Here is a 25,639-nt window from a genome sequence, read left to right as displayed (position 1 = left end):
AGATTGAGAGTATCTTGGTGACATTTCGATGAGGTCCCACTCGCTGTCTTCAGGCTGGTGTCTTCGGCTTTTTGCTTGACAGGTTCTGGAGAACCGGTAGCAGAAATTTTAAGTAGTTCAGAGAACCTTCAAATACCACCTCTGGCTGGCTCCAGAATGGGGTGAGAATGGAGATTTTGCAGTATCCTTCCCTTGCCAAGCCCACCAAGCGAGGCCCACAGAACAAGTAGTAAAAAAAATGAATTTCAGTACTGCACACACACAAACACATATATTGCTGCCAGTACTGGTGGAAACACAGATTTGATTATCTTTTGGGAAATAATGAATAAAGTGTGCAGCTATGAGAAGAAAAACAAAGAAGCTGCCTTGATTCTGAAAACATTTATTTATTTATTCAGTTTCTATAGCCACCCATTTTAGTCAATGGCTCTGGGTGGCTCTGCGCATGTAATATGTTTGTGTATAAAACCAGATTCCTCCTTAGTTTCCAGGAGATTCATTCTTTCCGAGCATGTGCTATTCCTGGAAACATGGCCTGAATCCTTATGCTTTGACTTCCTTGGTATCATCTGTCATGGAAGAAAAGTTAGAAAGTAAGGAAGAAAGTAGGAAAGATTGGTAAAAAACAAAGTTTAGATGGGCATGAGGCAGAAGGCCCAAATGGAATCACCCGCTCCCCATTTTGCTTATACGCAAAATAAATGGAACCAATTGTCATTCTGAAAGAAGCCAGAGATGTAACGATAGATGGTCCTCGACATAGAACCCCAATTGAGCCCCAAGCTTCTGTTGCTAAGTGAGTTAAGGGAGTTTTAAAGTGAATCTGGCTTCCCTGTTGATTTTGCTCATGAGAAGGTCACAAAAGGGGATCGTGTGACCCCAGGACACTGCAACCATCATAAATATGAACCAGTTGCCAAGTGTCCGAATTTTAATCATGTGAACACGGGGATTTCCGGGCCGTTGTAACTTTGACCAGTCACCAAATGGTTTTGAAGTCAATTAGGGTCGTAAATTGAAGGCCTAAAACCATGTCCCTCAAAAAAACATTTGAGCCAATGGCAACTCATGCTTTACCTGTACTGCAGGGGGCCGTGTACTCGGCTGTTGCAAATTCATCTGAAACATAAAAAAGGAAAATTTGTCAGGGCTGAAGTGTCTCTCCTAACTTTGATCTCCATCATATGATTCATGATATGTTCCAGGAGTACAAAGGAATACAATGTACAGCTTCATATGCATAGTAATAGCTACAGCTAACCCAGGCTGTTGTTAAATCTTGGTCAACGATCCACCCAGTAATATACTGTATTTTTCGGACTATAAGATGCACCAAGATTTTGAAGAGGTAATTTTTTTTAAAAAGTTTTTGCTATCTACGGGCCTCCCAAACCCTCTGAATGCCTCATTTTTTTCAAAAAAACAGAGCATGCATAGGCTTTGGGAGGTTTGTAGAGTGCTCCTGGAAGCTGGGGGGCAAAAACAAGAAAAATACAGCCCATTTTCACTCATTTTTGCCCTCCCCAACCCCCAGGAGCACTTTGCAGACCTCCCAAATCCTCGGCACATCAATTTTTGTGAAGGGGACAGGGTTTCAGGAGGCAAAAAATTCTGCATTCAGTGTATAAGACCCACTCAGATGTTCACCCTCCTTTGTGGGGGAAGGTGTGTCTTATACTCTGAAAAATACGGTAGTTGCAGGCAAGCAGCACAACCCACATGGAGGTGTCTTGAGTCCTAACTGCCATCTTGATTTTTTGACACACATAACCACACCCACTTCCAAACGCTTCTCTGCAAAGCGGCCTGTGGGCCAGATACGTCATGCACAGGTCACACCCACCCCACCTCTGTGAATGGGGAAAACATTGCAAAATATCACTTGATGGCAACGTGACACGGTGAGTTTGACACCCGTGCTCCAAACCATTCCCAGAGATGTATTTAAAAAAAACATTCCCAGGGATAGATGACTTGACTAGAGAAGCTATGTTCTGCTCAGCCTCTCTAGGGTGCCACTTCTATGCACCCAGCCAAACAAACCTTATTGATTTGGACTTAATCATCATGCCTGGAAATGCCTGAGCTGGATTGTGAAACACAAGATTGTTTTTAAACAACCGAGTAAATCCCAACATGCAAACCAGCCTGAGGAGGTCGGTTGTCCTCAAATTTTACATGCAGTTCCAAATGTTGTACAAGAGACAATTTAATCCGTCTCCGTTAAAAATCCTGAACTCTCCCCAAGATTCTAATGGATTTTTCCCACCAAGCAGTGCTTTAAGGCAGCGGTTCCCAACCTTTGCAATGGGGGAGAAGGGAACCAGGCCATGTAAGCAGTAGCCTGGTATGCACACGCACGTAGCTTAACTTGTGGGAAGTAAGTTGCACGCACATTTGCTCATACACCAAACCGCCACTCATGCAGGTTGAGCTGCATGCATGCCAGCCCGCTCACACAACCCATTTCTGAATAGACCACGGCCTGGTAATGGGCCCCTGCCATGGGGTTTGGGCCCCTGCTGTAAGGGCCAAATATATGCCCGCCTTCAGCAAAACTGAAAGTCGTTAATTTCCCCCCCTTTTGAGCCCTAAGGAAAAGGAAGAAAAATGCCAAGCAACTACATGTTGAAAAATAATGAATTAAACAAGCTGATTGGAGTATCACCATTCAGTCCCTTCTCACCAGTTTCATAGTAATCATAGATTTTCACTAAGGCAGGCTGCAGGTCCCGGACGGGTGTCTCCTGCTCCACCGTAAAGGAGAAAGTTTGGACTGTCTTGGGTACCTGCAGAGAAAAGTTACTATGAGGTTACAAACCAGATGGAGAGCTTCTGCAGGCAATACATTGTAGAGCCCTTTTTGTAGAGGATATGGCACATCGTATCAGCCACTTGAAAAAAAACTCAGCCATAACAAGCTTGTAACGCCTTGCTTCCCAGAAAAATAAGGTCAAGGAGAAAGGAAGTGGTCCTGCCTTCAATTTTATCCCCTTGAGTGAATGATCTTGTCCCCTCTTTGGGCTCTGCCCCTTATCCTTACTCACCTTGTCCAAGTATAGCAGGACATGATTGATGTTCACTTCAGTCCTCTTGATCTGACTTTCCTCTTCCAGCTTCAGGAGTGGAAACATTTGAAAAACGGAAAGAGCTTTATTAGCATTCATAGTGATACTGTTGAACTAGGTGGCCATAGAAACAGAGTTAGAAGTGATCTTGTAAGTCACCAAGTTAAACCTCCCGCTCAATAAAGAATCCACCACAAAGTTGTGGCTAACTTTGGATTGGATGGATAGGTACAATTTTCCATATCATGAGAAAGAATGACAGCTGCTATTTTCATTGGAGAAAATATCAATATTCAACAAATCTGTTTCAGCATTCCTAATCCTCATTTCCAATTACAGGAAGTTCTCAACTTACAACCAGTTGCTTAGCAACCATTCAAGGTTACAACAGACCTCTGCAGGGCCACTCCGCCTGGCTGCCCTCCACCTATGGTCATGTGATCATATTTTAGGTGCTTGGCAACCATCTGCCTTTCTAGTTCTTTGAAGCATCCCACAGACATGTGACCACGATTTGCAATGGTTTTTACCAGAAACCAGCATTTACTTCTGATTTCCACCAAAAAAAACCCCAAATTTCAGGCAATAATGCACTGAATGTTCATCAGAAAAAAAGTGTGCTAAAAGATACATATTCATACATATACATATATACACACATACTTGTAAAATGGGAGCATTTACTGCTTTTTGTTTTCAGTGCCCAGCTAGGGTAGATCCTACATGTTAAATGCAAAATTTATTTGATGACTTTTTTCCTTCTTTTTTGTGCATTATTTTATTATTAGCATTGAATGTGTTTTGTTTTGTTTGATTTGCTTTTCTGTTTTGTATTTTATCTTTTTATGAAATATATATGTGTGTGTGTGTGTGTGTGTGTGTGTGTGTGTATTTGTGCTGATAAATAAATAAAGGGAGACTAGTATAGATCTATTTCAAGCTATTTAGCTCTCATCAGCTAGCCATACCCTTACTGGGAATCGAACCTGTGCTGTATTCCCAGTAAGGGTATGGCTAGCTGATGAGAGCTAAATAGCTTGAAATAGATCTATACTAGTCTCCCTTTATTTATTTATCAGCACAAATACACAAATGTAACAAAGGCAACAGTAAAAATATTGGGTTTCTGTCTGGATGGTCTCTTGTGACGAGCCGAAGGACAGAGAATGGAAGTAGTGATCTTCCTCCCATATTTGGGCATACCGGGGCTTGTAACTCTAAATACACAGACACACAGACACACAGACACACAGACACACAGACACACAGACACAGACACACAGACACACAGACACACAGACACACAGACACACAGACACACACACAGACACAGACACACACACAGACACACACACACACACACAGACACACACACACACATATGTGTGTGTGTGTGTGTGTTGTAAGATTAGGTATAGTGAAATGTTGACCGTTTAGTGACCAGAACAACCTGCGACCATAAATTCCAAAGTTGATCGTAGTCGTAGGTCAAGAATTACCTGCATCAAGAAATACAGCACTGAAGGTTTATCAGAAAAGGGAACCTGGGAAAAAATACCTTTTTTACACTGGATTTCACCGGGATGTATCCAGACAGCATCTTAATCTGGACAATTGCCATGTTGGAAACCGGACGTTGGCCAGTGTAACTGAGAAACCAAGAAAGGAGAGAAGACGTGTGACTCATTTTAAAGCAAGGAATAGACAGCCTGATGCAAAATGCTGCATGCGGGTTCATAAAAGGTTGGCCGTGCCCTCAGGGCCTGCATCCAATGTTGCCATTAAATGGAGCTTCTGGAATGTGGAACTCTGGCCTTTCAGAAAGCAGGGGAGGTGAGTAGCAGCCTTCGGACCCTCAGACATGGTCCATCCTTGGAGGAAAAGGGCCTGTATCTGTTCAAGGAAGGAAGGCTCAGCACCGATCCAAGAAAGAGATTACCTGACATTCATGGCAATGTCAAAAGTGATGTGTACGTTGTTTCCTATGCAAGTCTCAGGAATGGTGTGCACCTCCAGCCTAAATGGTGCCTCTTCTTGCTCCAAAGGGACATTGTATGTCAAGACAGCCTGGAATAGAAAGACCATCATTTGGGGACATTCTACACTCCCATGACAGAAGAATGTGGAGCAGGGTTGGGTTTCTCCAGGTTCGCACTGGTACACCAGAACCGGTTTGTGAAATTTAACGTACCTTTTGGAGCCTGTTCCAAAAGGAAGGAAGGAAGGAAGGAAGGAAGGAAGGAAGGAAGGAAGGGGGAGAAAAAAAGAGAGAGACAAAGATAGAAAGAGAAAGAAAAAAGAAAAAAGGAAGTGGGAGCAAGAGAAGAAATAAAGAAAGAGGGGGAGAAAGACAAAAGGAAGCAAGGAAAGAAAGAGTATGAGAGAGAGAGAAAGAAAGAAAAAGAAAGAGAACTTATGACCACAATTGAGGCCAAAATTTTGGTTGCTAAGCAAGAGCATTGTTAAGTGAGTTTCACCACATTTTCCAAGTTGACCACGACCACCCGGTCACACGCCCACCAAGCCACACCCACCCAATCACATGACCACCGAGCCACTCCCACAAAACAGGCCACACCTACAGAATAGGTTCTAAAAATTTTGAAACCCACCCCTGATGTGGAGGTTTAAAACAAGTGGCATATGTAAAAGCAAGAAAAATCTGGATTCAAATAGACACACTGATCAAGAGGATTTAAAGATTAATATACAATTGAGACCAGAGGCTTTTCTTTGGACCAACAGTCAGAGGAAAAATCATGGAACTTTATTGTTGTACATCATAACTGCAGAAAGATTACTGTATGCACAAAGATGGAAAGATTCCCCACATAATAGAGGAATGGTTGGTGAAGAGGATGGAATTCACTGATGTTACCAAATTGACTTATCTGATCAGAGAAAAGACAAATATCTATGTTTATTGCTGACTGGAAACCCATGATGGACTTTTTATTTATTTTATTATTTATTTGTAAAGGTAAAGATAAAGGTTTCCCCTTTCCAGTTGTGTTCAACTCTAGAGCGTGGTGCTCATCTCAGTTTCTTAGCCAAGGGAATCAGCATTGTTCAAAGACATTTCCATGGTCATTTGGCCAGCATGATTATACGCCGAAGTACATAGAACACTTCCCACTGAAATGGTGCCTATTTATCTACTTGCATTTGCATACTTTCGAACTGCTAGGTGGGCAGGAGCTGAGGCAAGAATGGGAAATCACCCCATCGTGCAGCACTCAGTTCTTGAGCTCTCAGCTCCCAACCAGCAATTAAAACAACATCAATAATATATCAATATAATACATATACCTATTAAAACCATAAACATTACAAATCTAGTTAAATTGCCAGTCGATCGTTAATCCTTTTCTCCACATCATCCTATCCCAATATCTGGGGGAGAAAGCCAGGTCTTCAGTGCTTTTCAGAGGGCTAGTAGTGCTCCTGGTTCCTGTAGTCTGCAATTTTTCTCTGGAAATCCATTCCCACACCACGATTGTTGGTCTGATGTTAATCTTGAAGTTAATCTATGCTCATCTGGGTGCTGATTGCTTTTTGTTCTCTTTCTGGGAACAAAATTAAACTGCACATGACAATTCATTCCCTCAAGACCTGGTGATGGTCATTAACCCGAATGGCTTCTAAAGCAGGATTGGATGCATTCACAGAAGGCAGGTTCCACGTTATTTCTGAAATGGGGACAGCAAGCCCCCAAGCGCCAAGTTGTGAGCGAATTAGAAATTCTCTGGCTGGCGACCATGAGAAGCAAAATGCTAGTCTTAAATGGCCTAATCTGACCTGGCTGCTCTTATGTTCTCAAAGATGTTCTCCATCCCTTACTTAACTTGCTCACTTTCTTCATGTCTTTTCTTCTCAACTTGCATTCCCATAAGTCCATTGGGAACCCAAAATAGATCATCACTAGGCAGTGGCACTGGTCTCTTCTCTCACCAGGGCACTCACCTGCATAAAGATGCAACCGGTCACCTCAGCTGTGTAGTTCCCTGGCCCTTGGAGCAGATCTTCACACTGGAGCAGCAGAGAGTTGTTCCTGTCTACATGGAATTCTCTCAGGAGACCATATTCTGAACTCAAGATTGCTCTGGTATCGATGCCATCCTTGGAATAATTAAATGTCTTGTATTGGGACAGAGCCTGGAGAGCCACCACCGTATCCTGCAAGAGAAAGCAAAAGAATGGAATGGAACAGAACAGAACGCTGGAAAACCTCCAGTGCTGAAGCGCCCACAATTTCTGAAGTCAAGCTGTAATTGTCCTCACTGTTAGGCAGTGACACACCTTGGTTGGTCATCCTGGGAGCTGAGATTCTGACACATCTGGAGGCCATAACAAGGCATAACATCACATCAGGTTTGTTTCCAATTGCTCCTTCCTGCATCCTCTTGAGAAATTTGTGAGGAGCAAACATACCTGTGTAGAGGCGAATCCTCCACGGGAATTCTGTTGTTTGGTCAACCATTTGACAATGGCTGCTGCTAACGTTAATTCTTCCTCAGAGGGGGACGGTTCTTTGGTCACTAAAGCAAGGAGCACGTAGGAAGTCAACTCTATTTCAGCAGCGGCAGCACGCACGAAGAGTGGAAAATCAGACTTCTGCTTTGGCTTCCAGGACCTCTCCCAGTGGATAGAGCCATCCTCTTCAAAGAGAGAAGTTAACTTTGGGTTACACACACAGTCCATGCACAGAGATATATCAACTTTCGACTAGTATCTGTACAAAAACATTTGGCCTCCCTGGTATCAAGCTCTATGCAATTGGACAACAGGAGAAGCATGTTCCAGGTGACCTCAATGTACATCCGGTTACTTAACAATTGTTCAAAGTTATGACGGGTCTCCCCACAGCTACCTATAACCAGTTTTAGAGTTACAAAAGTAAACCTACCACCACAGTTAAGCCCAAAACTGATGTCGCTAAGTGAGAAATTTGTTAAGTTTTGCCCCATTTTACAACTTTCCTTGCCACAGTTGTTAAGTGAATCACTGCAGCTGTTACATTAATAACCCAGTTGTTAATTGAATCTGGTTTCCCCATTTACTTTGCTGGTCAGAAGGTCGCAAAAGGGGATCCCATGACCCTGGGACACTGCATCCGTCATAAATGTGAGTCAGCTGACAAGCATCACAATGTAAATCACATGCCCATGGGGATGGCGCAATGGTAGTGGCAGCGTAATAGCCGTAAGTCACTCTTTCCAGGGCTCTTGTAGCCTACAATGGTTACTGGTGGCTAAAGCATATGATGAACCATGATATCCTATTGCCATTCCATTCCATTTATTGAATTTATAGGCCGCCCAATCCAGGAGGACTCCGGGCGGCTTACAGAAATAAGAAATATTTAAAAAGATTGAAACAGATAAGACACAACAAATTAAAAGAAACACAACATGCACTCAGTCTAAGCGGGGCTGGACCTCAATCAAGAAGTCAACAGCCCCAGGCCACAACACAGGAGGTTGGGAATGGGGACACCATTTTGCGGTGGTCCTCCTCCTACCTCTCGGATCGATCACAGTTCGTGTTCACTGGAGGGCAGAGATCGACCCCGAGGTCCATCACTTGTGGGGTGCCTCAGGGGTCAGTTCTCTCACCTCTCCTGTTCAACATATATATGAAACCGCTGGGCAAGATCATCTGTGGTTTCGGGGTACGGTATCAGCAATATGCTGATAATACCCAACTTTTCATCTCTACCCCAAACCACCCCAACGATGCCCTCGACATGATGTCCCAATGCTTGGAGACAGTGCAGATCTGGATGGGGAGGAACAGGCTCAAGCTCAATCCCTCCAAGACTGAGTGGCTGTGGTTCCCGTCATCCCGATTTGTGCATCACGTACCTTCTTTGATGATAGGGGGAGAAGTTTTACCCCCCTCAGAGAGGGCCCGCAATCTGGGAGTCCTCCGGGATACGCAGCTTAGTTTAGAAGAACATCTTACGGCCATGACCAGGGTGGCCTTCTACCAGGTCTGCCTGGTACACCAGTTGCACTCCTTCTTGGATCGGGATGCCCTGTGCACAGTCACTAACACCCTCATCCTTTCTCTCCTGGACTACTGTAATGCTCTCTACATGGGGCTGCCCATGAAGAGCACCTGGAGGCTCCAGCTGGTCAAGAATGCAGCCGCATGGGTTGTCATGGGGGTACCTAGGTGCTCCCATGTTACACCCCTTTTAGGGGCCTGCACTGATAGCTGGTTGTTTTCCGGGTTTGATTCAAGGTGTTAATTATGATCTTTAAAGCGCTCCATGGCTTAGGCCCAGGGTACTTGTGAAACCACCTACTGCCACCGGTAGCCTCCCACTGTCCAGTACGATCCCACAGAATTGGCCTCCTCAGGGTACCATCGGCCAGGCAGTGTTGGCTGGCGACCCCCAGGGGGAGAGCCTTCTCTGTGGGAGCGCCTTCCCTCTGGAATGAGCTGCCCCTGGAGTTTCGCATATCCCCTGACCTCTGGTCCTTCCGGCACGCCCTGAAAGTTGGCTTTTTCAGCAAGCTGGCCTGGCCTGAATAGAATAAATTAAATTATTAATTTTAAATTGTTAATTTTAATTTAATCCTAAAATTGATTTAAATTGTCAATTGAAGGTTATTGGATTTCCTATTTAATCTTTTTTAATTTTTGTCATATGTGTTTTTATGTTGTACGCCACCTTTGGGAGAAGGGCAGCATATCAGTCCAATAAAACTAAACCTAACCAAACCAAGAACTGTTGCTGGAATTGGGTATGTCCAATTTAATGAAAAGAAGGACTAGGGGAAACATGATAGCAGTGTTCCAATCTCTCAGGGGTTGCCACAAAGAAGAGGGAGTCAAGCTATTCTCCAAAGAAGGCAGGATAAGAAGCAATGGGTGGAAACTAATCAAGGACAGAAGCACCCTAGAATGAAGGAGAAATTTCCTGACCATGAGAACAATTAATCAGTGGAACAACTTGCCTCCAGAAGTTGTGGCTGCCCCAACACTGGAAGTTTTAAAGAAGAGATTAGATAACCATTTGTCTGAAGTGGGACAGGATTTCCTGCCTGAGCAGGAGGGTTGGCCTAGAAGACCTCCAAGGTCCTTTCCAACTCTGCTATTCTAATCTAGATTCTATTATAAATACTAAGCAAAGTGTTGTAAGTCGAGGGCTACCTGTACCCACTCACACCTCTGTGGTCATGTGATCACATTTTGGGTGCTTGGCAACCAACTCACCTTTATAGCTGCTTGCAGCATCCTGCAGTCATGGGAGAGCAAGATTCGTGATGGCTTTCGACAGTTACTAGCATTTTTACTTCCAGTTGATAGCAAAAGACTAGAAAATGGATTCTCTTAGCAACCACCATGGTTACTTAATGACTGTCATAACATACAATAGCAATAGCAGAGTTGGAAGGGACCTTGGAGGTCTTCTAGTCCAACCCCCTGCCTAGGCAGGAAACCCTATACCGTTTCAGACAAATGGCTATCCAACATCTTCTTAAAGACTTCCAGTGTTGGGGCATTCACAACTTCTGGAGGCAATTTCTGTTCCACTGGTTAATTGTTCTAACTGTCAGGAAATTTCTCCTCACTTCTAAGTTTCTTCTCTCCTTGATTAGTTTCCACCCTTCTTGTTCTACCCTCAGGTGCCCTGGAGAATAGTTTGACTCCCTCTTCTTTGTGGCAACCTCTGAGATATTGGAACACTGCTATCATGTCTCCCCGAGTCCTTCTTTCTATTAAACTAGACATACCCACTTCCGGCAACCGTTCTTCATATGTTTTAGTCTCCAGTCCCCTAATCATCTTTGTTGCTCTTCTCTGCACTCTTTCCAGAGTCTCCACATCTTTTCTACATTGTGGCAACCAGAACTGAATGTAGTATTCCAAGTGTGCCTTACCAAGGCATTATAAAGTGGTATTAACACTTCACATGATCTTGATTCTATCCCTCTATTTATGCAGCCTAGAACTGTGTTGGCTTTTTTGGCAGCTGCTGCACACGGCTGGCTCATATTTAAATGGTTGTCTCCAAGATCCCTTTCACAGTTACTACTACTGAGCAAGGTACCACCTATATTGTACCTGTGCATTTTGTTTTTGTTGCTTAAATGTAGAACCTTACTCTTTTCACCATTGAATTTCATTTTATTAGATAGTGCCCTGTTCTGACCCCCCTTCTTCGCTCATTCACAGACGACAGTCAGACAGACTTAAAAGGAAATAACTTTATCAGACCTGGCTCACGCTGGCTGCGAGCCCAAAATAAACATAGATAAAGTCTCTGGCAACAAGAGTTATGCAGCAGAATGCAGAAACAAAACTCTTACAGCACCAGGTTTTCAGGAAGCAAAATAACTTATCCAAGTGTCTCACAAACTCAAACCGGAACGGAACTGAATTCTCCATAAACAAATGACGAACCACGAACGAACAAGTGAACGTTGACTTCTGTAACTAGGGCGTGGCACCTTCAGTCCTTTTATCTCCAGAAGACAACACTAACGAGCCCCAGCTGCATTGTTATTCCTGCATCCCGACTCAACTCACAGCAAACTTCTGCTGAGTCACAACAGTGCCCAATATACATAATGATCATAACTTTGAATCCGGTCACCTGATGCCTCAACGCATGACTGCAATGACTTTTAATCATGACTCTGGGCTCAATTACCTTGAGGACTACAATTAAACAGATTTCACTGACCCTCAAGCCAAATAAGCCACCCCATTACCACTCCATTATAAGGTGCTGAGTGTTAATACGTTGCTAATGTGAGAGACAGATTCATTCCATGATGGCCAGAAGGCATATCTTCTCCAGCTCATCTGCCCACTTATTTCCTTCCAGTGGTCATTAGGAAATTATTCATAGACTCGGTGTATGTTTCCATCCTCATATAGTGAGATGGGCAGCAAATACATTTAATTAATAAAGTATAATTCTGTATGAAAAAAAACTTGGGGTTATAGGCTTGATTGGGGGAGGAGGAGGGTCCAATGAACATTATTCTTTGCACGCCAATAAAGTTTGCTGCACATTTCCAATTTCTTTAGTGGGTACCTAATTTTCATAACAAAGAACTCATTTCTCACCATACTTCACAGCTACTTTTAGAAGGGAGTCCAACATTTCTTGCCTCTTCTCCTCTTTCCCTGCCAAAGCAAAAGCATACGCCAACAGAGCCCGGAGATAAATGTGCATCTCTTTTGCTTCAGTTGCTTTCTCCAGGCAAACTAAAGCATTTTGCACCACGGAATGCTGCAGAGGAGAAGACATATAATGGAAGTCAATATAGCAGTATACAAAGCATATTCATCTCCCTCTTATATTCCTAGTGTTGTGATCATTTGTAGTAAAGCATAAGCGAAAGTTAATCATCATGGAAATGAGATGTTTGAGGAAAGCTACTGGAGTGATCAGAAGGGATAAAATTAAAAAAACGAGATCGTAAGAGAGAGAAGTGGAATAGATCCAATGTTAAACTATATGCAGAGATTCGCACCCTCGCCACCGTCCAGGCCTTCCGCACAACCTTGAAGAACTGGCTCGCCCGTCAGGCCTGGGGACAAGGATAGTTCCCCTCCCGAATGATGAATGTATGTTGTTTATTATTTTATTATATGTCTTATCTTAATGTCTGTATCTCCCCTTCCCCGATTTTATGTGAGCCGCCCTGAGTCCCCTCAGGGAAAAGGGCGGCCTACAAATATTAATAAAATCTCAAATCTCAAAATATGCAAAAATGGCAAATTAAGTGGTCATTTAGAGAGAATGTCTTGAGATTTTGTCTATACCATTGAAGCATATACAAAAAGAGAAGGCCAAAGAATACAATACAGACCCAGAAGAAGATGGAGACAACCAGGGGTGGGATTCAGCCAGTTCAGACTGGTTCAGACGAACTGGATGCTAATTTTACATCTGGTTCACCAAATTGGCACATAGAAAGACTGGCTGGCCCCGCCAACCCCACCCCGCCACTCCCAGGAATCTCCACGTGGCCTGTTCATCATGCCAATTAAGTGCTGGGCCCACACAGAGGCTCTGGGAAGGCAAAAAATGGGCCTCCCAGAAGTCAAGAAATGAGCCTTTTTCCGGCTTGCGGAGGGCTGAGGGACACCATTTTCACTCTCCCAGAGGCTCAGGATAAGCAGAAAAACAGGCCTCACGGGAGTCCAGAAATGGTCCTGTTTTCAACATCCCTGACACTCGAGGAATGCCTCCAGAGCCTGGGGAGGGCAAACCCACACACACCGTCATGGTGCAGAGGTGGAGTAGATCACACACCACTTTGTATCTCCTTCAACACTTGAAATGTGTTGAACACTTGAAAAGAGCCAACACTTGAAAAGAGCCAAGGTGGCGCAGTGGTTAAATGCAGCACTGCAGGCTACTGCTAGATCAGCAGTTCAGCAGTTCAAATCTCACCGGCTCAGGGTTGACTCAGCCTTCCATCCTTCCGAGGTGGGTAAAATGAGGACCCAGATTGTTGGGGGCAATATGCTGACTCTCTGTAAACCGCTTAGAGAGGGCTGAAAGCCCTATGAAGCGGTATATAAGTCTACTGCTATTGCTATAAAAAAAATGGAGGGGGGGGGAGGAAGGTTCCCGAAAGGAGATTGTGGAGAAACTCAGGATCTCAGCAAAGCCCTGTGGTGAAATTGGCTTTATTATTCATTTAAGTTGTTAACTTAAACAGTCTTCACAACAATACACTAACAGCAAGTTGATGGTCTAATTGATGCAAGCCACTTGTTATTTTCTTCCTCCAAGGACAAGAAAGAACCCAGAAGCTCAGGATGAATGAAGAGCAACTGTCAATCCTTGCGCTGCTAATCTTGGTATTTCTGCTGCCTGAGCCCCTACCAGCTACTTGCTCTTCCTACCTGCTCCTGTGTTTTGGGAACGAGTCTTAGCAATTCCAAGTCCAAGATGAGAATGCTGGTGGGTCAAGCATGAGATGAGCAGGAGCAGGCAAATCAAGATTGCCTCTGTTATTTGCTAAAAGAAGCCCCTTCTTTCCAGTTCACACAAAAGCCCTTAGACAGAAAGTCAAAAAGGCTTCACCCTAATGTGTTGAAAGGCAACATGGTCCTAAAGTGAAAGCTGCTGATGTTGTCAAACACCCTTTCCTGCTCCCTTCAATAGCAGTAGCAATAGCAATAGCAGTAGACTTATATACCGCTTCATAGGCCTTTCAGGCCTCTCTAAGCGGTTTACAGAGAGTCAGCATATTGCCCCCAACAATCTGGGTCCTCATTTTACCCACCTCGGAAGGATGGAAGGCTGAGTCAACCCTGAGCCGGTGAGATTTGAACCACTGACCTGCTGATCTAGCAGTAGCCTGCAGTGCTGCATTTAACCACTGCGCCACCTTGGCCCGTAAATCTTGCTAAAGAAGACTGTGAATATCTTCCCTGGAATAGGAATGCCCTGTTATACTACACACTTGCCAAGGTACCAGCCCTGTTATAGGACACACTTGCACGCTTCCCAATGTGCGCCACAGGAGTTTGAGCTGGCTTTACACCAAAGAGAAAGTCGAGCGGTTCTTCCTGACGCATCACGCAAGGCCCCCTCCCTTCCTGGAGCTGCCTCGCAAATAGTCACCACAACTGAAAAAGTTCAAAACTGTCAGAAATCTGATTGCCTGCACAGAGCAACAGGTTGTCTCCTCACCAAAGTAGTGCCTTTCTATTTAGTTGTATAAAACGTACTTTTGAATTGTTAGGTGGACAGAAGCTAAGGCAAGTGACAGGAGCTCATTCTGCCACACAGGGCTTCAGCTCAAACCACCAGCATTGAGACCATCTCTGAGATTAAGCCACTGAACCACCGTGCCTCTTAATTGAGTGGAGGGAGAAAAGGACAGAACTGATTGGAGAAGAGGAGGGATAATGAAGACGTCATTGGGCTTATTCAGCTTATACAGCTACATTTTGGCTTCATCAGACTATGACATGGCTTTGCATGTGCCATGAAGCTAGTCAGATACAATCTATTTCAGTAGCCTAAATGATTGTGAAATCCATGACCAAGTGGGAACTTGAACATATTTTTCCTCACTGCTATCATGGTTGCACTTTGCACACTTACAGTGGGAGGTAGCGGCACTTCCAGCAACGCAATGGTGACGTAAGTTGAAAGAGTAGTCAGGTCATCAACTCCCCCCTGCAGGAGAGAGAGAGAGAGATCAGCTGCACCTATTATACAAAGAACTTCCACCATCTTCTAGCATCTTCCATATCTATATGATATCTCCCTCACAAGAAATCATGGAGTCTTGGGAACTGAGCAATAGAGAAATCCCAGTGGTGCTTTTTCAGGAGGCAACTGGACTTTCTTGTCTTTTCTTTTGAAGACGTTTCACTTCTCATCCAAGAAGCTTCTTCGGCTCTGACTGGATGGTGGAGAATGGAAGGATTTACATTCCTTGCAGACAGCTGGTCATTTGAATTCTTTTAGTGAGTCATTGAGGCCACTAGGAGGTTTATCTGTGTTCTCAGGGTCACCTGAGTAGTGCAAATGAGTGTGGAGTTTTCTTGGCTGCAGGAAGTTTTCTGCCCTGTGTCCCTTCCCTGTTGAAGGTGCAGGCTGTGAGCAGAAAAGTATAGTGTTTGAGTGGCACATTTTCATGCCTGAGCACCTGAATGTTTTTCACAGATGTCACCTAAGACAACCACGAAATCAGTATTATTTGAAACTCAAAGTTATGTTTATTCAAGATACCTGCTTAATTAAAAGTGCTATATAATATCAGTATCACTTAACCATGCTCCTATTTAGCAACCAAAATGTTGGCTCAGGAACTCTGGCATTGAAGTGTGCAAGTCTTAAAGTTGTCAAGTTACAAGATCCTTGCATCCCTAACCCTTTAGAAAAAAAACCCAGGGGTCTTCAAACCTGACAGCTTTAAGACTTGTGGACTTCAACTCCCAGAATTCCTCCTCCAGTCATGTTGCTCTTTCGTCTCAGCACCGCTCTGGCTACCTCCGTCCGGACCTGGCAGCTGCGGTGACATCATCAGCCTGGATCTGCTCCATCTTCGTTTTTTTCACCAGGGGCAGGGCCATCGCTGAAGATGCTGACGAGCCCCCACTGCCACCAGAATAACTGCTGCCGCCTCCTCCAACAGCACCACCGCATTTGCTGTCTGCCACTGCGGCTGAGATGAAGCCGCCAAAGCTCCCGCTGGTGCCCTCACCCATGGCAGTGGTGGTGGTGCCTCCTCCTCAGCTCGGACCACCTGAGCTGGGCACCGCATTACCCCTGCCTCCTCCTCCTCTTCCGCCGTGCTTTTGAGAAGCCATGAAGCCTTTTTTTCCTGCTCCCGCCCCATCCGACACCTTCCTACTGACTCCCGTGATGGCGCCGCTGTCGGGTTCCTCCTTGCCACCTCACCTTTGCCAGCACTCCAGCACCCTTTTCCCCTCCTGTGGTCGGTCCGCACCTGCCATCCAGCTCCCACCCCACAGGAGAAAAAAGATCTCATGGCTCCTCAAAAGCACGGTGGAGGAGGAGGGGGCAGGGGTAACGTGGGGCCCAGCTCAGGTGCTCCAAGTGGAGGGGGAGGTGCTGCTGCCATGGGTGGGGGCGCCGGCGGGAGCTTTGGCGGCTTTACCTCAGCCGCAGCGCCAGGCAGCAAATCCGGCAGTGCTGTTGGAAGAGGAGGAGGAGGCAGAAGTTATTCCGGTGGTGGTGGGGACTTTGGGGCTTTACTTCAGCTGCAGTGCCGGGCGCAAGCGGCTAGGACTGGCCACCCACCAAGGACCTCTCCAGGCTTACTTTGCTGAACACAGGGCGACTGACGCTAGTTTGAGCTGCTGCGGCTGGCACAAGCTACCATCAGTTGCCCCATGTTCATCAAAACAAGCCCGGTGAGGTCCTTTGCGGGCGGCCAGTTCTAGCCACCTGCAAAGGATTTCCCTGCACTTGCTTTGCTGAACACAAGGCGACTGACGGTAGCTTGAGCGGTGCAGCCGGCACCTAGGAGGTCCTAGGAGACCGGCTGTGCTGCGTAAGCTCCTGCCACCATCCTCACCCCCCATGCCCTTGCTAACCCTAGATTTTCTGAGGCACCTCAGCTTCCGGAGCCTGTGACAGAAATCACAGCGCGACAGTTAGAAACTGCTGCACGGTGTTTTCTTGCCACATGTGTGACTGCGCAACCGCACACCTTAGAGGGAACATTGGTTGAGGATGAGTCTGTCCTGTCTGCATCTCAAACTGAAGCGCAAATGGTTCCTCTGTCTCCAAAGAAACTTGCCCCCTGAAAAAGCATCCTTGGGCTGAAGATACTCTTGTCAGTTTTTCATGTAAAATGTTAAATCCTGACTGCTGAATATTCACGAGTCTTTCTGTTTTGTCAATGCTGTCCTTGTTCATAAGCAGAAAGACAGCACATATTTTCTTCCAGACTAGAAATCCAAAGTAATTCCTGATCATTCCCAAACCAACTCAATCTGCCTGTATCTTCAATTCATTCAATTCAATTACGGTAATTCCAAAAAATACGTTCCTTCTTGAGCTCGTTCATTTAACGACGGTCCAATGTTACAACAGCCTTGGAGAATCCAGCTTTCTATGCATCCTCAAAATGATGACTCATATCACCCATCCCACCACCCCACCCCACAACCCATGAACAGAATTTGTGCCCTTGGCAACTGACTTGCATTTACAACAGTTGCAAAGTCTTGTGAGATCACAATATGCAACATTCCTGGCCCGTTTTGGACAAAAAATAAGTGAATTGGGGAAACCAGATTCACTTAAAAACCATGGTGATTTATTTAACAAGTGCCATAAAAGTGGTCATTAAATCAGGTTGGCCATGTGATGACTTGCTTAGTGACTATATCTTTTAGGGTCCAAAATTCTGGTCCGAATTGTGGTCGTAAATCGAGGAGTACCTGTAATCCCAATATACCATATTCTCATTTCCAAAGATATGTCTCCATTTTCTCCCGTCCGCCTCTTGTACCTGGAGTTCCTTGTGAAAAAGATACCCAGTGCTCCGAAAGCATCCATTATCCTCCTGCTGCTGTGTCAGGAATTTCTGAGCGTCGTTGATGTGCTTGTCATCCACAAAGATTATGGAACTCGCCTGAGCAAAAGATTTCAGCACAAAAGCCGTCAGCCTGCAAGACAGTCCAGAGCACAGGAGAACCTCATTTTTCTTTTTCTAGTTCCCAAGATCCTACAATCTTCGGCCTTCTTGGGATTGAAGAACCCATTGAAAGAAAGTATCAAGAAAGTTAGAAAGGCAGCTATAATGGGACAATCAAAGCCCCTTTTTTCACCAGTAATCTGATGGTTACACAGTTATAGGCAATTATCTTCACCTTTTTTAAACCATTCCTGAATATGGACGCTTGTACGCTTACCCTGTTTCTCTTCAATCCTGCACCCTTGGTAGGGAGGAATGGACCATTTCCCTGCTATATGAATTGCATCCTCCCCTTTTTAAAAACACCCCTCTAGAAATTGGGGGAGTGTCTCTTGGGGACCACATAAATATGTCTGTGTGATGTTCTTGGCAGCAACAGGCCACTGTCTTCCCATTGCTTTCTTCTGGGATGCTGTCTCAACTTCCAGGTTTAGCCTGAAGCCATGGGATTTCCTAGTGGCCTCCCATCCAAACACTAAAGGGAACCAACCTTACTTAGTTTTTGGGGACAAGTGTATAGCCAAGGCCAGCTAGGTGGTGGCCCCTGCTGCCTTTCTCTCTAATACAATGTTTCTCAACCTTGGCAACTTTAGACTAGGTGGACTTCAATTTCCAGAATTCCCTAGCCAACATGGTTCCGGTGGAATTCTGGAAGTTGAGGTCCACCTATCTTAAAGTTGCCAAGGTTGAGAAACGCTGCTTTAAAAGGTGAGCCACAGTCTGTTCACCGTCATTCAGCTGCTGAGACTCCATTGCTGCCTCTGGCCTTCTTTCACCATTGGTGAGTTGGTTCCGGAAAGTGGAGCAATGGCTGGAAACTCCTTCCTTGAAGTTGCCAAGCAATAATACAAGGATTAGCATTCGGAGAACTGACAACAGTAAACAGGGCACATCTGAATTGTAACTCTGCATGTGTTTTGCTAGGAGGAACTGTAATTTTACACCAGAAATCCAAATCACAAAAGCATAAAGTGGAAATACAATGATGAATATCTAAAAAATTAGACTGGGTATATTCCTACTCTTAGCCCTTTGGTTATGTCCTTCCAGGTCCTTTCTGGTCCTTCTAGGTAGACCAAACTTGGAAAGCCAAATTATGAATATTAAAATCACTTTGAGTATTCATAATTTTAGTGTTTTAGTGTTACAGTAACAGAATCTTGCAAGTCTGAATGTTTCTGTCCCTTCCCTGCCGTAATCTACAAGAGAAGTAAGGAAGGGCCAGTCTGAGACATTTCCTAAAATTGCACTTCTGCTTTGGACTCAGATTTCCTTATCTGACTGTTGTCTTGATTGCAACTTTTCCTTCTGTCCCTCAAGGTTGTTCTCATAGCCCATTATGGATAGTCCTTAACTTACAACCATTCGATTAGTGAGCATTCCAAGTTACAACAGCACTGAAAACAGTGACTTTGGACCATTGCAGCAACTCCTCATATCTATGACGGTTGTGGTGTCCCAGGGGTCATGTGATCCCCTTTTGCGACCTTCTGACAAGCAAAGACACTGGGGAAGCCAGATTCACTTAACAACCCTGTTCCTAATTTAACAACTGTGGTAAGAAAGGTTGTAAAAAGGGGCAAAATTCACTCAATAACTGGAACAGATATTGTAGCTGTAACTCGAGGACTACCTGTAGAGATGTCTACTATATAACATTCTCCAACAGGTATATAAACTAACGTCTAATTTTTGATTAAAATTACTAAACGTGGAATGATAGAATCATCACTCATATTTTATAGAATCACAGAATTATGGAATCATAGAATTAGATTTGGAGGCCTTCATTTAATTTGGAAATTTCGACCTTATAAACTTACCAGGGGTGGATTGCTGCATGCGCAGAACATGAAAAATTTAGTAAAAACCATCGCCGACCGGGAAACCTATTCAGGGCCGTGGCCAGCCTGAGTCACTGCCAATTCAGGTGACCAAGGCCAAAATATCACTACCGGTTTGCCCGGTACCAGCCCACCTCTGAAACTTGCACCGTGAGAAGCTGGTAGTGTGGAAGTGATATTTTGCACTTGAATGAGGGGTCCTTGGTGCTCTCTGAGCTGGCTTGTTTCCTTGCAGATGTTTCATTAGCCAACTGGATAACATCATCAGTACTGGTAAGGAGTGAGGTTTGCTCTCAATTTATATTCTGGTGTCTTGTGGATGGGGTGGTCTTAAGAGGTACTCTGGTTGGGCTGTTTATTCAAGGCTCTTTGATAGTTTCTTAATTGGGGTGTTGTTTACTTGATTGCTGGTCTGAGGTTGACTTTGGAGATAATCTATGCTGATCTAAGTGCTGATTACTAGTGGAGAGGTGCCACCAGGCTTTTATGCTGGTCGCTTATCTCTTTGGTATAATCTATAGATGTTGTTAATGTCTATGTGTCTATTGATGGGTCATTTGTCAGAGTTCCAGGCGACTAGAAATTCCCTGGCAGTTTTGGACTTGGCCAAGTAAACAGCCCAACTAAAGAATCTCTAAGACCGCCCCCACCCACACAGACAGGCAAGACACAGAATATAAACGGACACCCTCCTACTAGCACTGATGATGTTACCTAGTTAGAGTAATGAAACGTCTGCAAGAAAACAACCAAGCTCAGAGAGCACCAAGGATTCCTCATTTCATCCCTGAGCTACAAATGTTCTCCTTTATGGCTCCTGAATTGTTTGAATGTTGATTTGGTTAGGCCATCATTGTCGAACGTTTGAGAACTGTGACCTTAGGAACAAAGAAATCTTACCAGGTGTTCCCTGCCTCTGAGATATTTTTTGCAAAAGCGCTGTAAGAACCATCGCAATGCTTGAAGATCATTTGCCTTTGATAGCCTGAAGCGGAGGAGGAAATTTAGAGGTGAGCTGAGCAGCCTGTGCATTTCCAAACCCAACTGAAATACTTCCTTCAAATTTGTGATTCAAGATACAGAAGGATTGTGACAGAATTGAACATTGGACGCTATCTAACAAAATGAAATTCAATGGTGATAAAAGTAAGGTTCTACATTTAGACAAGAAAAACAAATTGCACAATAGTAATAACCGTGAAAGGGATCTTGGAGCTCTGGTGAACAACCATTTAAATTGGAGCCAGCAGTGTGCAAGAGCTGCCAAAAAAGCCAACACAGTTCTAGGCTGCATAAACAGAGGAATAGAATAGAATAGAATAGAATAGAATAGAATAGAATAGAATAGAATAGAATAGAAGTGTTAATACCACTTTATAATGCCTTGGTAAGGCCACACTGGCAATACTGCATCCAGTTTTGTTTACCACGATGTAAAAAAGATGTGGAGACTCTAAAAAGAGTGCAGAGAAGAGCAACAAAGATGATTAGGGGACTGGAGGCTAAAACATATAAAGAACGATTGCTGAAAGTGGGTATGTCTAGTTTAATGAAAAAAAGGAGTGGGGTGACATGATAGCAGTATTTTGATATCTCAGGGGCTGCCACAAAGAAGAGGGAGTCAAGCTATTTTCCAAAGCACCTGAGGGTAGGACAAGAAGCAATGGGTGGAAACTAAACAAGGAGAGAAGCAATTTAGAACTGAGAAAAACTTTCCTAACAGTTAGAACAATTAATCAGTGGATTTATATAGCAATAGCAGTAGCAATAGCAGTAGACTTATATACCGCTTCATAGGCCTTTCAGGCCTCTCTAAGCGGTTTACAGAGAGTCAGCATATTGCCCCCAACAATCTGGGTCCTCATTTTACCCACCTCGGAAGGATGGAAGGCTGAGTCAACCCTGAGCCGGTGAGATTTGAACCGCTGACCTGCTGATCTAGCAGTAGCCTGCAGTGCTGCATTTAACCACTGCGCCACCTTGGCTCTTAATTTAATTTATCCAACACTGGAAGTTTTTTAAAAGGGATTGGATAACCATTTGTCTGAAACGGTGTAGGGTTTCCTGCCTAAGCAGGAGGTTGGACTAGAAGACCTCCAAGGTCCCTTTCAACTCTGTTATTCTATTCTATTCTCTGCTATTGCAGGATAACTGGATTATCCAGAACAGCAAGCCACTGAGCAATATTTTATTTATTTATTTATTAGATTGTAATCCCTCATCTACTACTTTTCATAAGAAATTCAAAAGGGAGAATATGCATGATATTCCTTCCTTGTTTTATCTTCCCCACAACCCTTTTGTATTTTACCCAATCAACCTTTTGAGGTGAGTTGAACCAAGAGACAGCAACTAACCCAAAATCACTCAGTCATTTTTTTGTGCTCAGGAAGTACTAGAACTCACAGTCTCCTGGTTTCCAGGTTAGCGTACACCAAACTGGTTCTCTATATTACTAATGATTGAGACTGTCAATACCAGTGACTGATCTATCAATTGAGCCTTTGAAAGTTCCCAACTGCAGTAGGGAAAGAATGAGAGGAGAATTCCCGTGGGATGCTTCTCACCAGTCTGTATATGTCCGATGGCCTTGGCTTTGATCTCCTCTGTCAGTTGTCCAGTGTTATTGAGATATTTCAGGATGTAGATATTGGGGACAAAGAGGGCCATGTTCTGCTCCCCACAGCCGGAGGGCATCTTGAGAAGCTGGTCGAGGTTCTCTATCGCTCTTCCTAAAATGTCTCCTGAGAAAGGGAAAGAAGGGGACATATTATAGAGAGGATCTTGCCAACTTTGATTCCCCCCTCAAAAGATGTCATTGTTTGAATATCAAGAGAAATCTCCCCAACTTTCTTACCACCTTAGTATCGGGTCCCTGCCAGAACGCTCCCCTTCCAAGGGGGAGGGGGTTGCCATCTGGGGCAAGATACTTTGCATGCTTTCACTTTTGCTGTAACCATGTGGGATTTAGGGAGGGGGACCAAGTCAACATGATGGACTCCTCCCAACCAGCTCGAGTTTGTTACCAAGGTTGCAGCGTCATGACGATGAACCATTATCAACCTAATGCCTCAGAGTTCTCAAAATACCTTTGTGGTATTGTATTAGCTATTTTGGAACGGGGCCATTGGGGTAAAACTTGAATGGGAAGAATAGCTTAACGCTTTGTGTGGGAACTTCAGATTCCGCCTGACCTCTCTGCAATCACTTTCTCTCGATAAAAGTTCCTTTTGGAAATGCCAATTGTTTCAAGAGTCATGTTTTCCTGAAGAGGTAGCTGAGGCAGGTCTTTACATTTAACCCAATGCCCTAAATCCGCAATGGTGAACCTTTGGCACATGTGCCGTAAGTGGCACGTGGAGCCATTTCTGAGGGCATGCAAGGTGTTGACCTGTCAGCTACATTGATTTTCAGCCTTAATTTTCAGCTGTTTTTTGTCCACCGGAGGCGAAACGTCCGGTTTGCTCATTCGGCTGTTTTTTGCCCTCCAAAGGCTTCAGGGAAGCTTCCTGAAGCCTCCGGAGGGAGAAAAACAACCCAGCAGGTAACTGGGAACTCTGTTCCCGAACTTCCGATTTGCAAGTTGGGCCATTTTTTGCCCTCCCCAGTCTCCTAGAAAGCCTCTGGAGCCTGGGGAGGGTGAAAAACAGACCTACTGGGCTCACCGGAAGTTGGAAAATGGGCTGTTTCCGGCCTCCGGAGCGTCTCCAGAGTGAGCTGGGGGGCTGTTTTTGTCCTCCCCTGGCTCCAAAAAAGCTGTGCGTGCATGCGCAGGGCAGTGCATGTGTGTGTGTCGCATTAAATTTGGAGGGCATTAAATTATGGGAGTGGGCATGTGAGCATGCACAGTAGTACAGACACTTGTGCTTTTGGCACCCAAGGTAGCCTAAATCTTCCAACTGCAGTGATTATCCAACATGCTGGAATACAAATAGTCCTCATCTTATGACCATAATTGAGCCCAAGATTTCTGTTGCTTACAAGTGAATTTCCCCCCATTTTATTACCTTTCTTGCCACCATTGTTAAGTGAATCAGAGCCAGGGGTTGGCTTAGAAAGCACCCAGCTCAGGCTTAATGGAAAACCGTCAACCATGGACCATACGGGTAATCCTCAGCTTATGACCACAATCGACCCCAAAATTTCCATTGCTAAGTGAGATAGTTTCTTGTCCCAGTTGTTAAGTGAATCACTGAAGTTGTTAAGTTAGTAACCGAGTTGTTAAGTGAACCTGGCTTCCCCATTGACTTTCTTGTCAGAAGGTTGCAAAAGGTGACCACATGACCCCGGGACACTGCAACCGTCATAAATATGAGTCAGTTGCCAAGCATTTGAATTTTGATCACGTGACTACAGGGATGCTGTAACGGTGCTACACTAGGTGTGAAAAGGGATCATCCCTCACTTTTTTCAATGCTGTTGTGACTTCGAACGTCACTAAACAAACTGTAGTTAGTAAAGGACTACTTGTCTATGGAATTGGAGCAGCTTCTAGACTGACCCAGGGACCTTATGTGGTAAGGACAGAAATAATTTCCAAAATGTGTAGCATGGTATCTCACTTACCCAGCACACAAAAGGAGGCCCTTGCTGAGCCTTCTATAGCATTCTTCGGTAACCTCAGAAAGAAAGATTTGGACTTGGGTTCTTCTATAAAAGGGAAGCAGAAGTTAGATCATGGTGTCCCTGGCACTGTTGTCCTAACTGGACTCTTGGTGCACGTTCTGCTTAGAAAGTTAAGCTGCAATAAGGATTTTGGCAGGAATCAAATTGTTCAAGAGACCACTTCCAATATTTATATCCTTCCCCCACTCCTTCCTAAGGAAGAACTTAGAACGTGCGGAGAGGGACAAATTGATTTTAGCGGGAATCAAATATTTATATCTTCCACCACCACCACCACCACCACCACTCCTTCCTCTCATCTAGCTTTCATGAATGCCTGGGTTGGGGAGGTGGTGATCTCCATTTGAAGGAGGTTCTTCTAAAAAGAGCATTTACAGTAAGTTACAATCTGTGTCTACAGGAGCGAACTGTCGATTCTTAAGCTGACATATGTGTATGGTAAAAGTAAAGGTTCTCCTCGCACATATGTGCTAGTTGTTCCCAACTCTAGGGGGTGGTGTTCATCTCCGTTTCAAAGCCGAAGAGCCAGCACTCTTCGTCTGAAGATGTCTCTGTGATCATGTGGCCGGCATGCCATTTCCTATACTTTTCTAAGCTTTCTATAGATATTCTGCAAACGGATTTAACAGGGCTTCAGGCTCGCCACATTTCAGTAGTAGGAAGGGGGGGTTGTGGAAATATGGATGGTTGTTATGGCTAGGTGACATTCTTCCCCGTGGGAACTAAGAATATGCCTGAAGATAGCTGAACCACTGGGCAGATGGACTGTGAGCAGATTGGGAGGATATGACTAGGGAGGAAGGTTCAAACTTTTGCTTTCTACTGGGTGTAATTCTGGGGTTTGGTCAGAGCCGGAATTACACCAAGACCTTGCCAATTTAATAGGCTCCTAATAAAGAGACTAAGACATTGAGCTTGTCGATCATAAAGGTTG

At 44.5% G+C, this 25,639-nt stretch overlaps 1 protein-coding gene across 5 annotated transcripts in view; it reads right to left on the bottom strand.

Annotated features, from left to right (window-relative positions):
* Positions 1 to 25,639, bottom strand: part of LOC116503328 (alpha-2-macroglobulin-like) — a 183,234-nt gene that overhangs the window by 78,318 nt on the left and 79,277 nt on the right. For 2 of the 5 annotated variants that reach the window (XM_032209663.1, XM_032209666.1), the window contains exons 23-28: positions 24,646 to 24,729; positions 22,647 to 22,823; positions 20,980 to 21,064; positions 18,050 to 18,206; positions 15,163 to 15,237; positions 12,159 to 12,324 (exon numbers count right to left, since the gene is read on the bottom strand). The exons of 1 other annotated variant lie outside the window; for it this stretch is intronic. In XM_032209663.1, the coding sequence (XP_032065554.1) occupies positions 12,159 to 12,324; positions 15,163 to 15,237; positions 18,050 to 18,206; positions 20,980 to 21,064; positions 22,647 to 22,823; positions 24,646 to 24,729 (744 nt within the window). Of the gene's footprint in view, positions 1 to 369; positions 573 to 1,080; positions 1,123 to 2,689; positions 2,793 to 3,050; positions 3,120 to 4,629; positions 4,721 to 5,010; positions 5,139 to 7,034; positions 7,248 to 7,502; positions 7,730 to 12,158; positions 12,325 to 15,162; positions 15,238 to 18,049; positions 18,207 to 20,979; positions 21,065 to 22,646; positions 22,824 to 24,645; positions 24,730 to 25,639 lie in introns of those variants that run through there. 2 more of the 5 variants (XM_032209667.1, XM_032209664.1) reach the window with 2 other exon arrangements.

This window comes from Thamnophis elegans, chromosome 2 (genome assembly GCF_009769535.1).
Source record: "Thamnophis elegans isolate rThaEle1 chromosome 2, rThaEle1.pri, whole genome shotgun sequence".
Classification (NCBI taxonomy): Eukaryota; Metazoa; Chordata; class Lepidosauria; order Squamata; family Colubridae; genus Thamnophis; species Thamnophis elegans.
This window is presented reverse-complemented; position numbering and strand designations above follow the sequence as displayed.